This window comes from Triticum urartu, unplaced genomic scaffold, assembly GCF_003073215.2.
Source record: "Triticum urartu cultivar G1812 unplaced genomic scaffold, Tu2.1 TuUngrouped_contig_480, whole genome shotgun sequence".
In the NCBI taxonomy this organism is placed as follows: Eukaryota; Viridiplantae; Streptophyta; class Magnoliopsida; order Poales; family Poaceae; genus Triticum; species Triticum urartu.
The window spans coordinates 30,862-44,694 of record NW_024115419.1 but is presented as its reverse complement, the minus strand read 5'-3'; the positions used below and the strand labels follow the sequence as shown (position 1 = coordinate 44,694).

The 13,833-nt window shown below is 46.9% G+C and overlaps 1 protein-coding gene across 1 annotated transcript; it reads right to left on the bottom strand.

Annotated features, from left to right (window-relative positions):
• Positions 1 to 1,983: 1,983 nt before the first annotated feature.
• Positions 1,984 to 5,250, bottom strand: LOC125528334. Its single transcript, XM_048692813.1, has 4 exons — positions 4,741 to 5,250; positions 3,678 to 3,823; positions 3,368 to 3,464; positions 1,984 to 2,510 (listed from the first exon to the last, which is right to left on the bottom strand). The coding sequence occupies exons 1-4, from the start codon at positions 5,248 to 5,250 to the stop codon at positions 2,220 to 2,222; spliced, it is 1,044 nt and encodes a 347-aa protein (XP_048548770.1). The 3' UTR covers positions 1,984 to 2,219.
• Between the last annotated feature and the right edge of the window lie 8,583 nt (positions 5,251 to 13,833).

Sequence of the window (13,833 nt, the reverse complement as noted above, 5' to 3'; positions counted from 1 at the left end):
GGTCTGTTTGGTCCAAACACAATGTAAGAGCATCTCCAGCCGCGCCCCAGAAAGGCCTCCCCAAGCGTTTTTTTCGCGCCGACGCAGAAAAATCGGCCCAGTCGCGTCCTCAGGAGCCTGATTTTCGCCGACCTGGGCCGAATTTAGCACCGGCGGACCCAGGCCGAACCCGGCACACTGAGGGACGCTCGGGGACGCCGGGGCGAGCGATTTTGGCGCGAAAGAGCCGCAGGCCCGCCGCGTCAGCGACACCGCGCGTCTTCTTCCCCGAACGATTCGCCCCTGTTGGCCCGCCTGTCTCCACCACTAATCAAGCTCCAGTTGTGAGTATTTTCGACCAATTCACTATCTGAATTTTTGGCCTCGAATGTTTACCTGCCCATGGGCTCACATGTTTTAGGAACAAATGAAGGCGCGAGCAGGAATTAAAGTGCCCAACCTCCATCCGGATTCATGGCCACTTGATATGATTCCAGGGTCAAGGAAGTAAGGTCGATCGTCACACAACATGTATGATCATATGTAGCGCGTGGTCTGTTTGGTCCAAACACAATGTAAGAGCATCTCCAGCCGCGCCCCCAGAAAGGCCTCCCCAAGCGTTTTTTTCGCGCCGGCGCAGAAAAATCGGCCCAGTCGCGTCCTCAGGAGCCTGATTTTCGCCGACCTGGGCCGAATTTAGCACCGGCGGACCCAGGCCGAACCCGGCGCACTGAGGGACGCTCGGGGACGCCGGGGCGAGCGGTTTTGGCGCGAAAGAGCCGCAGGCCCGCCGCGTCAGCGACACCGCGCGTCTTCTTCCCCGAACGATTCGCGCAGCACCGCAAGGCCGCGACGAAGGAGAAATCGTCGTCATTGAGGACAGCGACGACGACGACGCGCCGCCGCCACCAGCCCGCATAGGCGACGCCGGTGAGGGGTCCACCAGGGACGGCCGCGTCAAGGAGGAGAAGCCGGACGACGACGACGACGGCGGCAACTACTCCGCTTTTAGCTAGTTCTTTTTTTAATTATATATATTATGTAATAAAAACCCGCTTTTTTAATGTAACTAGTACAAATGCCCGTGCGTTGCACCGGGCAAAAAATGAAATATAACCTGCTCTAGTGCCACTATGCAATATTTTTTAATATAATTTTGTAAACGTCAGAAATAAGGTTGAGTATTTTTTGTAAATCAATGCTGCATAAAGGAAAAGTAAAATAGTTTGATAAACTTTTGGGTGCCAATAGAAGCAGATTCAACTAAATATCTTAAAGATGTGATATGAAAAACAAAGTAAATATTCATATTCTATGAAAGGTAAGTGCAATACGATTAATCTAGTAAAGTAATTTGGAATGTCGGCTTCACTAACTCTTTACCATCAACTAAATTGTGAGGAACCCATTTGTTTCACCATAAATAGAAACCAAAAAACTTTCAATCTATTAGATAAAGTAAACTGATTAGGCGGCCTAATCAAAGATGTACGTCTATATCTGTTTAGGATTCATCAAAGAACACACTTGATGCTGTTAGAAATGCTATGCAAAATAAGCTAGCAAACCGTCGTAAAAGAGACGAATAATTTGATATATTATTCAGCAGAATATAATATAAATGGATGCAGTATTCAACTTTTACCAGGTCTAACTGATAAGGTTTACCATGAGACAAACCTGAATCCTTACAGCCGCAATTAAATTTTGCACAACTGAATTATAATACTGGTAAAACAACTATACCACCATAAGTAATTCTACCTAAACGGTTTCAATGGAGAGAACCTATACACTCAAGGATTCCTGGGAGCAAGATGCAAGGAAAAGGACTAAAATACTGGGGGTAATGAAAGTTCCAATGTATAAAAACTTGCCCTTCTCATGTTCTTTGGTAAACACATATCTTACTCGAGCAATAAAATCGTTCCTACAAAATTGAAGGTCTGAATCTTTTCCATTATTAGATGAACATACAAAAACTTGCCCGCAGGTAAGAACTGCTTAAGTGAACAGATAACTTCAAATAGTTAGCCATGAAAACAACAGAGAAAGGGAAGTAAGAAAATATAGAATTTTTTCTCAGGTAATTAAATTAAAAGGAAAATGATTCCACCAAAAGACAGAAGCATTGTCGTCCCACATACTTAAACAAAATAACTATTGCCACAAGTAGCAACACAGCCAGCAATCGCACAGCAGCAGCCAAACACACATATCAGGCAGGACATGCACCAACATCAAACAAAAAAGTAGGTTTGATGTTCATGTAAACGAAAAGGGCATTTCTTGAGATTTATTACCGCATAAGGGAGAGTGTGGCTGGCGAAGAACAGGGGCGGGGTCGTCATCTTCTCTGCACATATGCACATGAAGCAGAGTGAAGCGATGGAGAACCGATAGGATAGGTCATGCTGGATCTGACAGGAGCAGGCGACGAAGACCAGCAGTGCAGCCACTGGCGGCGGGAACCTCCACACGCCCCTCCTCCTCGAGCTCTTAAACTGTGACTTCCTTGGTCGGCTCCAAACCTGCATTGAGCAGAACATCTCAGCAAAATGCAATACTGTACTCCATTAACTCAAGCAAGGAGAGAAAAAGAATATGTTCCATCAATGTTATTCTAATTTGATATTAATGAGAAATAATGTCAGAAGTGCATTGGTCCTTGATTTTGTTTTCTTAGATAGGGTCTCTTGTAGGTTGTAGTAGATGTATTAAGGAACTGAAACAAATCAAGTCTGCATTTTTGTGCCAGCTGGAGACCTACTGCTTTTGTATCTTGTTGTATACAATTCAAATGATACAGAAATTATGAACTTGAGACTGAGACACCATGTAGTAGATTGGACATGGTTTTACATCAAACACATATTGAGGATTTACAACAATCTCTTGTGACAGGGCCACTAACAGCAATGGGGGAGTAATGCAACAGAAGTTCTATGCAAGGAGATTAATATAAATTAATAGAATTATAAAAAGCAAGGCAGCAAACCTCTTTAGAGAAGGCTAATGTTTATTTCTTAACTGAGGTACTAAAACCACACAAAAACTTATAAATACTAATTCTGAAGAGTGAACAGTATGAGATCAGTCTCCCTGGAATTAGTACATACTACACAATGCGTCGACAGTATATGGAAAACAAAGACATGTGCATAATCTAGAAGACAACCATGCTAGCATATTCATGAGGCAGGGAAGACAGCATATGAAATCTGAACTTGCATCATTGTACTGTTTAGGCTGTCCTTTCCCTTTTATACCACATCTTTTGTTCAACATGTTCCTCTGCATTTTCACTTGAACAACACTCTGTTGAACCAAAAGACAATACCACCAATGCCAATTACCAAGATGACAATAAATAAAAATTGTTAGCGACCTGTGAGAGTTTAGCCAACATATTATGTAGCTGATGGTCCATCTTTGCAAGTAAAAATTCAGAATAGAGGCCTGTCTTTGTCAGCGGCTCGTCTAACCTGCAGAATCGTGCATCATTCTATCATTCACTTGCTTATAGAAGCACTACTCACTGGACCACTCAACATTGTAATTTGGAACTAACTGGACAGAAAAATATGATGCAAATTTATGTCCTCTCGCATGAAACATATCATTACAGCTGTAAAATCATGTCATGGAATATAAGCTACCATTAATCATGTTCATGCAAGAGGCCGCAAAAACTCTACCTATATACTCCCTTTGAATCACCCTGGTAGCAGCCAAGCCCTCTGCCGTTCCGCCAGCAGTGAAGCCACCATGGTCCACCCTGAGTTTTTGCATGGTTCATCTTCTCTGCACTGAACACTTTGGAGATGAGACTCTTTTGCCTTCTCTGCTTTTGGAAAAAAACATAAAAGGCCTACAGATCAGACTGTCATATATATGCCACTTCAGTTTCTATAATTTATTGATTCTCTTAAAATTAAATGATGTTTCGTCATCTCGTGTTTGTTAAAATATATAATCAATTGCAAGGGATTAGAGGCCGGATGTATGATTTTTATTTAAGTTTGGCTGTTGCACAGTCATTACCAGTTGCATGGATAGCCGGCTAGTCAATGGACGGAAAGCTACATAAGCAGGATGCCGCTTTGCTAGTTTACTCGTGCATCAATGAACCATTGAATAAATGAAATCTATCCACATATCCAGGTCTATGGTAGGAGCCTAGAGAGGCACGCCAACAACTATTGGTTGCCAACGCCAAGGAACTGCAAGCCTGACACTGGTGAGCTGCACGCCCGCGGTACAGAGCCGCATGCCAACGAGCTGAACCAACACCGCGCTGTCAGCTGCATGTGCTGCCCAAACCACAGTCGCAGACCTGGATGTCATGGAGAATTGGATCCAAGGTAGGAGCAAGAACAACACATGGCCGCCAGCCAGACTGCCCCACCGATGAACTGCACCGCACACACACAACAACACTGAATCTGCTAGCACGCAGTAATGAACTACACATGTCCCGTGAAACAGGGAGCTGAACTGAAAACTGAACCTTAAATTGCGCAAATCAAACTTTTGCCACTGCTCCTTATGGGACTGGGCACCGAACTGCAACTCCCGTGATGCCTAAGTAGCGTGGCTGATGCACTGCACTTGGAGTATTGCACACACACGGAACAAATTGCAAGTCCGCGCCGGCTGGGATTTTCACCGTGAGATGGCCGAGGTATTCACTGCGGTCCACCGTGTGGGTGGGTGTCGTGGAGGTGACAGCCGGAGGAAGGCGGTGGAGCACCTGCTCACCTCCTCAACAGAGAAGTGAGCGACATGTGAGCTGCGCATGCTCGCATGTGAGGAAGAAGGGAGGAGGAGAACGGCCCATCCGGTCACGGCGGCGTGGTCCATGAGCCTGGCTTCCAGCGCCGAACTACAAAGAGAGGGGGGATCTCTCCTACGGCTCAAGGTAGAAGAAGGTGGTAGATGGTCGGGGACGACCGGATCCAGCGCTGTAGGCGGTGGTTGGCGACGCAGGGCTCTGCGGTGGCTGGATCTGACGCTGGTGGCCATACGCGGGAGGAGCGCAACAACACGGGTGGTGGAAGTAGTCGGGGTCGTGCTGCTAGGTAGGGGCGGCAGGCGGCGCGGCGTTTCTGGGCTGCCGGCGGGATGTGGTGGGAGGCGCGGCTGGTGGAGGTTGGGTGGCGGCAGGGAGGCCGGGGAGGAACCGCACGGGAGAAGGAGCTCGGGGTCGGGCGGTGGTGGTGGCGGCCGCGGCACTCGGGCCTGGGCGGGCCGGATCTGGGCTCGAAACATTTTCTCACTTTAAAAAGGACCGCGGGTTTAATACCGAAAACCACAAGGACTTTTCTGCAAAATTGGCGACGACGTACAACCAGAAGCAATAGCTGGTTTATTACTAATTAGAGTTGAATGCACTGGCAGTTCTAAAAGTTTCATCGGGGTGTCATTTCGGTCCTAATTCTTTCAAAATGCACCTTTAGGTCTTCATTCTTTAGTAAGTGGTTTATGCGAGGTCCTTTTTCCATGAGCGCTCATTGCCCTGCACGTGTGGCGCGTTGACCCACGCCACGTCGACAGAGGGCCCAACCGCCAGGCGAGAAAATTACACTGGAGGTCCTAAAAGTTTCTAGGCAGTGTCACTTTAGTCCTACTTCTTTCAAAATGCATGTTTAGATCCTAATTCTATAGTAAGTGGTTCACGCGAGGTCCTTTTTTGCACGATCTTTCTCTGACATGCTTGCGTGACGCATTGACCCATGCCATGTCAACTTAGAGGCCGTTGTGGTTGTTCTTTTTTTAGAGAAAGCCCCTTGTACCCTCCCCCTCTTGACATTTCTCACCCCTCTCTCTCTCTCATGCCCACACCGTCGCCATGGCTGGGGCAGCAAGCTCCTCGGCAAGGAAGCGAGTGACGAAGAGGAGCATTGCAGCAGCGTCGGCAGCGTTGCCTCCTCCACAAGCTATAGAATGATCGTGCGAAAAAGGACCTCGCATGAACTACTTACTATAGAATTAGGATGTAAACGTGCGTTTTGAAAAAAAATAGTACTAAAGTGACACTGCTCAGAAACTTTTAGGATCACCAGTGTATTTTCCTCGCCAGCCAGTTGGGCCCTCTGTCAACGTGGCATGGGTCAACGTGCCACGCGGGCAGGTCAACGAGCACTCGTGAAAAAAGGACCTCAAATGAACCACTTACTAAAGAATTAGGATTTAAAGATGCATTTTGAAAGAATTAGGACTAAAGTAACACCTTGATGAAACTTTTAGGACCTCCAGTACATTTAACTCTATTAATTATAAGGGGAAGATATATGCCGAACTTCGCCGAACTTTGAACTTTGCTATATTTTTAAAAAAAAATTGAACGCGGACCAACTCGGCCCCAGGCCGATTTTTTGCGCCGGCTCACCCCCAGGGGCGCCCCCTGGGGGGGCAACGGCTGGAGATGAGAACAGAAACGTTCTATGGCAAAATCTGCCCTGTGGGCAATTGACATTGCAATGGACCTTTCTCAGGTTGGTAAGGAGCAGCAAAAGACCATCATTCAGGTGAAAGTGCGCTGGAAGCCTCCAGATGGGACATGTTCTAAAAATAAATGTTGATGCCCAGTTTGTGGAAGCTACAGGTCAAGGAGGGACCAGATGCGTTGTGTGCAATGCATCAGGGAACCTTATACGAGCACAATCCAGATGGTATGAGTTTGCTGCATCTGCCAGACTCATGGAGGCGTACGCTTATCCGTGATGCCATCATACTAGCAAGTGATTTGGGTTGGTAGCGAGTTGAGATTGAAAGCGATGCTCTGGATGTGGTTCAGCTATGGAAGTCGCAAGCCTCTGAAAGGGCTGACGTTGCATGTTCTATGCAAGAGGTGAAGGAGCTAAGCGGGGATTTCACTAGTTATACGTTACCGCATGTTGGACAGGAAGCCAATATGGCAGCCCATCTCTGTGTTCAACAAGCTAGTGAGGTTGGTCGGAGATGTCTTTGGATTAACTTTGTTCCAAACTTTCTCCGTCATTGTATTACCCACGAATGTATTATGTCTGAGTAATCAATAAAGCATCTGAATTACAAAAAAAAAAGAATGGCCTCGTAGGGAATAATTCTGAAACTTGGACCAGGTCTGCCCGTCTCGGCTCCTTTTTCATGTAATTCATCAACCTACTCATGCTGTTGTTCCGGTTCCAAATTTCTCTCCTGCTCGCGTGACCAGAGCCATGGCGGTTACGGCGGGGGCGAGACAGGCCACAAAGTGTCTGCGTACGCAAAAAAAGCTGCTATACCTAATCGCTATCAGGGCATGTACAATGGTGCTATCTTAGGAGTGCCACGTAGGATAAATAATGAGGTGGAGGAGAGAGAACTCATAAGAGAAGACTTGTCTTCTCTTATTTAAGATAAGACAAGAGATGATCTCTTAGCACAATATGTCTCACCACATTTTTAAGAATTGCTAATTATTGAAGATAAGGCTAAGAGATGACCCATTGTAGACATTTTTCTTTGTCATATCTAAATTACATGCAAAACTTAAGATAAGACTATCTTATTAACCATTGTACATGCCCTCAAGGGCCAACGTGATCGATAGGGGGGTCTCGCCCCCCCCCCTCATCCCCCCTTGAAATCGTCCCCGGAGTGATGCATCACGGTTGCTGGTCTGGCCGCGTTGGTGACCGGGGCACGGTGCCTAGATGGAAACTTGCCTGGCAGAGCTGACGCAGATGGATGGTGTGCCACCCATTGCATCCAAGATCCAAGATCCAACTAAAAACATTTTGAGTTAATAAAGCGTTTTACGTTTCCTCCAAAGAGAAAAACAATGTCATTTGTCTCAAAAGTAGCTAACGCGATTAAGAGCATCTCCAACATTGGCGGAGCGCTAAAATAGTTTACATCGCCACTGTATCATTTTTAGCACGCCGTGGCTAGCATAGGTTTTCCACATGCCCAAAAACACGCGTCCATTGATAAACTCTTGCTAAACTCTTGCTGCTTCATAGGTACAATCCTCTAGCGGACATTTCCCCTCCATGAGCACATTGTATATCATGCTGCACAACAAAAGGAGACAAACAGGGGCGGAAACTCTAGATCAAAATTGGATCGCTCGTAACCTAGGCATGGCCGGAGGGAGGCGAGGACAGAGGCGACTTACGGGTAGAACATCATGAGTCATGGGAGCTGAACTACGGCTCTAGCTTGACCTTGAGGATGTTGATGAGATTGTTGACGCCATGTGCATGAAGTTCCACCCATCCTCCAGATCGATTGTCCTGCAATCTACCCATGCCCCGCTATTGCCGAGTAGCCGCCAGTTCTACCCTCGCCTGTGGCCTCAAACTCTAGAGGAGGCGCATCGTGGGGTTCATGTTGTTCGGAGAGAGGGGGAGAGAGATGGGGAAATTGGAATAGGAAACGGGGCGTCCGATAAAGAAGGCTTTGATTGGGAGGACGGTTTGCTTCCGCTTCCCCTTCTGTGGGTCGGGTTTTAAGGTACGGAGAGGTCAACGCCTCAAGAGAAATTAAATCATCACAAAAATAAGATGATGTGGCTAGACTAATGAGGTGGAGTGAGGTGAGTGGCTGCATGTTCATTAGTGATGCGGATAGCTTGCATGTCAAGAGAAATAAGATAGTGGGGATCAACTATTTAGGTATTATAGATTATAGATTATAGATTATAGATATAAGATTACGGTTTAGGTCTGAACAAATGCGAAATAAAACTAGAGTTTAGTTTGTCAAACACAAAACCTAAATATATTAGGCTCAGCCATGTGCACCAACAACTTATGCTAAGCAAGATAAATAACTATGTGATAGTAAGATATATAACATGAATCACTATGACTATCACAAAAGTAAAGGGATCGGAAAAGAGATAACCGAGGCATGTGGAGACGATGATGTATCCCGAACTTCACACCCTTATGGATGCTAGTCTCCGTTAGAGTGGTATGAAGACACAATACTTCTCAAAATGCCACCATGGACATTGTATTCTCCTCACACCCTCGCACAACGCAAGGTGCCATGATTCCACAAAAGGGTCCTTGTGGACGGTCACCAAACCCGTACAAATGACGACCCTTAGGGATGATAGGAAAAGGGTCAGGTTCGCAATTCTTTTACAAACATGGGTCAGATCATGCATAAGTTTGACAAAAGGGTCAAACCAGGGATTTCGGCCCCTCGCATACGCCCTCATCCCATCTCCTCCCCGCCTTCCTCAAGAAAGAGAAAATCACAGCACATCCGACGTACAATAACAGATGAACTTACATGGAGAATACCGGGGAATGTCAAAAGCCATCATCCATGAGGTGAAGAGGAAGATGTAAAACTATATGTTGAAGATTATCCATGAGACGCGCCAGTTGAATATTGAAGCTCATAATAACATAGCTAAAGCTGTGACTACCTTAGCTTTTGGTCGGCATGTGCGTGGCTATCTGAGACACCAAACATTATTTGTATCACTTAATTAAAACATTTTGAGTTAATAAAGTGTTTTCACCCATAAAGAAGACAGAATGGACGATTACGGGTTCCACCAAATAGAAAAGTAATTTCATTTGTCTCAAAAACTGCTAACGTGATTAATGAAACTAGCTAGCTATTCGCAATATAAATAAGTAGATAAAATGAAACTAGCAGCTAACTTATTAGGGAATAAACCAACTAGGCTTAGTCGAGCAGCCGGGAGGACCATCGTCCTTGGGTGATGACTTGTAGACGCATTCCAACCTGTTGTCCTGCACGCTGTAGCAGTAGGCCGCCGTGCCGCATTCCGGCCTGCTTTTGTAGCAGCCGGCCGCCGTGCCGCATGCCGACTTGTTATCGTAGCAGCAGGCTGCCGTGGAAGAATTCCAGGGCGTGTCATGAACATAGTAGATCCGAGTCCCGCTCACGTTGGCGCCGTCGTTTTCCCTGAACGTGGCGTGATATCCATCCAGGAACAATTCGTAGTTACCAGCATCGGTCACCTTGCGCCAGGCGAGCTGCCCATCAGGGCCAGAGACCAACTCGAAGATGGTGAAGGCCACCGGCCGGGCCGACTTGACGGTGGTCCTGACCAGAACCAGCTTGCTTGGCAGCGCAACGAGGTGGGCGTAATCGAACTTTTCCATCTCAACGCCGATGCCGTACATCTTGTTGGCAAACATGGTGGTGGCCGGCGGGCGGCCGACCAGCTGCAGGGCGCCGAGTGTGGCAGCGTCGAACACCAACATCTGGTAGTTGTTGTGCTGCATGCCGAACATCTTGCCGTCGTGGTAGGCCAAGTCGAAGTAGCCGTGGCCTATGTTGTTGGGCTCCCCCCACCTTGGTCCAGGCCGCGTCTCCGGGGCGGCAGAAGAACATGCCCGCCTCCCGGTGCATCATGTGGCACATCATGACCGTCATGCCGGTCGCCGCCGGCGGGCCGGGCGGGAGGTGGACGGCGAAGCGCAAGCAGTCCGTGAAGTCGAGGTAGTTTGTGAACATCCAGCCGTTACGGACCGACGTATCCACGTCGTTGCAGTCCACGTATCTTGCGTGCCTGACCACGTCGCTGCCCGCGTCGCGGAAGGCGTTGAGCGCGGGCAGGGCCGCCGTGGCGCCCGTGGCCAGGTGCGAGAGGTGGCAGGAGGCATCGCGGACATGGAAGACGATCGACCAGCCGCGCGCCAAGGGGAAAACGAGCCGCGCGGCACGGGGACGGGGGAGGAGGAGGCGCGGCGCGCCATGTCCGGCACACAGATCGGAACACGGTGAGCCCGGTGACGGCGTGGCGGGACCTCCGAGCGATGATCGTGAGTAGATCGGAGGGGAGGTTCAACCAGTCCGGTCGTTCCTCCTGGGCCGCCATTGCTCGCACGCCGATTCAGGCCAAGATCGACACGCCACACGACGGCCGGTGTGGAACAAGATCGAGCGATGCATACGCACCAAGTTGGTTAATACTCCTGCGTAGCCAGAACAGATAGTGCGACTTACGCGACATCTTTTTTACGACTTCAGCCACGGTACGACTGCAGATCCATTTTAAACAAAGCAGACTTTGGTGGAGTGGAAGACTGGCATCGCGGGACCGCCATGCTTCGATCATAATAAGAGGTACTCTGTTGGTGTATCTAAGGCACATCTAGATGTGCTTTAGTTATTGTACATCTAAGTGAGTGAATCATGCATAAAAAGGAAAAGAAAAAAAAAGAAAATATCAACACGAATCTCAACGTAAGATCAATGACATAGGACTTAGATGTGCAATACTTATAAGAGTATGCTTTGATACGTTTAGCAAAACTGATAAGAGTATGCTTTGATACGTTTCAGGGGGTGTTTGTTTTCAGGGACTTTTTTGTGTCGGGACTAGAAAAAATTCCTCTTAGAGACTTGTTTACCAAACGGGAGAGACTTTTTAGGTACTAAACCAGGCATTTGGAACTAAATGAAGAAGACTCTTAAGGAGAGTCTTTTTGGGACTTTTTGGAATTTTTCCAACAATGTCCCTCCATGCACCCATTGGCCCGCCACCTCATGGTGTTGTTTAATTGTTATTTTTTTATATATTAGGGGCAACATGGTCATTTAATAACCTCTAGGAAGGGACTAGGGACTTTTTAGTCTTTGGAAACAAACAGGAAATGACTTTTTAGGGACTAGGGACTTTTTAGTTGGGACTAGAAAAAGTCCTAGGACTAGAGAACCAAACACCACCTTAGTCCTATGACTAAAAGTAGTGGGACTAAAACTTACTAGCCTCATTCATGCTTAGATCCAAATAGTATTAAAGAGACTAAAATCAAGTTAATGAGTATTTATTATCCTCCAAACCCTCCAATCCAGAACTCGTATGTGTTAAAGGAGAGGACTTAAATGAGAAGAGAGAGGACTAATCCACATTTTAATAGGGGTACCCATGACTAAAAAAAAATTTAGTCTCAAGACTAGTTTTAGCCTCTCTTTAGTGAGGGGTGCTTGGAACTTTAGCCACTTAAAGAGACTATTTTTAGTCGTCCCTTGGATCCAAGCATCCTCTAAATACACCAAATGCTCCATCATAATAAATACACCATGTCACTGTCATAGCTTATGAATGATGTCGAGGATCTTGGCGGACGCTATGGCATGGATTAGGAGATAAATCATTATCTACCCACCTAGAGTTGCTATATATGGAGCCGTAATGGAGACGGGAGCATTTTCTGGCTTGATCCATGGCTATGTAGATCTCAACTCTATGTTGAGATGTCGGACTTGTTTGTTATCTGCATGGACATTTTTTTAGACAATCTTACGAAGCCTTTATTAATTCGTCACAATATTTACCGGGGCGGAGGGAAGATCTCTGGTATGGTCTAACCAAACATGACGGCACCTAAATTGTGAGCTTCAACATTTGAGCTTCTAAATTCATGAAGTACTTCACAAAAATTAAAAGCCAAAGAATAGTCCATTATTTCATGTATAACTGCTCCATAACTTGCTGAATTTCCCTTCTTTATGTCGTTCGGAGGCCACATGGATTCCTTGTAAATATAGATCATCGAAGAGGGCCATAGCTTTTCTTACCTCTAGCGCTTCGAGCGTCTATGGGTACATGATGTACCTGAAAAAGATTGCTGAAGCGCCCTCCATGGTCTCTACAGATCACACCCACTGCTCCAAACCTGCCATGAGGAGACACTGATGCATCCACATTGACTTATGCACTATGCGCATCAGGAGGCAGCCACTGGTTAGTCCTAGGTGCCCCAGGTGCCGGCGGTCTTGGAGTTTGATTGTTTACAACCTGGAGCTCGGACAAGTAGCTAGTGATGAACCCGTTGATTGCATGAGGTCATTGAAATATGTCCTCGTGAATGGCCTTCCTCCTTGCTCCCCATATTTCTCATGTTGTCACCACCAGAATGATCTGCAAAGATTGATAATGCTGGTTGCACTAGTAGAAAATAAGGCTTTGGTTCAGGCTTGGCCAGCCCATTAGTCCCGGTTCAGTCACGAACTGGGACCAACGTCCCAGTTCGTGAGCCCAGGGGGCCAGCCGGGCCTCGTGGGGCATTGGTCCCGGTTTGTCTGGACCTTTTTGTCCCTGTTCTAGGCACGAACCGGGACCAATGGTCCTCGCTACTAGCCCACATCCATTGGTCCCGATTCATGGCTGGAACCGGGACCAAAGGGTGGCCTTTAGTCCCGGTTCCACGAACCGGGACCAATGAAGTGGCTATATATACCCCTCGTCCGCGAACAGAGCACTCCATTGCTTTGTTTTTTCTGGCCGGCCAGGGGAGAGCTTTGTGGTGCTCTAGCTCACCTCCTATGCACATGAGGTGTTCGATGAAATGCCCGAGCCACACTAGTTAAGCTTTCTCCTCTCGAAACTCGACCTCCAAACTTCATTTTCCTCGAGATTTGTCTAGATTTAGCGGTCCGTCAAATCCCGTCCCCGTCTTCACCGCCGTCGATCGCCCGCGCCGATCTCGTCGCCGGCACCACCGTGGTGAGCCTCTTGTTCTTATCTTCTTTCTAAAAGAAAAAAAATTCTTACTTGTATGATTAGATAGATACTTATCTAATTTTCTTACTTGTATTATTGCTTGTTATTATATAGTGCGATGGTTTTTGTATCCGCCCCCGTCGGCCCTCGTCCTATCTATGATTCGGATGTGGTATGTATTATCTTTTATAACTATTTGGTTCATTTATTATTTATGACAATTATGCCGACCAACGTGACATAGATTTTATTTATCTAGGACGTATGTGAACAGGAAATTCCAACCGACCCTATTGTCGAGAGGTTAAATTTAGTTGAAGAAGAAAACAATTACTTGAAGCAAAAAAATGAGGAGGAGAAGATGATATTGGAGTTGCATGTTGCGG

Coding starts and splice junctions, on each gene's coding strand:
- LOC125528334 (XM_048692813.1), bottom strand. CDS start 5,250: ATGTTTCGAGCCCAGATCCGGCCCGCCCAGGCCCGAGTGCCGCGGCCG. Junction 3,465..3,677: donor GATTCAAAGGGAGTATATAG/GTAGAGTTTTTG, acceptor ACGATTCTGCAG/GTTAGACGAGCCGCTGACAA. Junction 2,511..3,367: donor TGTTGGCTAAACTCTCACAG/GTCGCTAACAAT, acceptor TGCTCAATGCAG/GTTTGGAGCCGACCAAGGAA.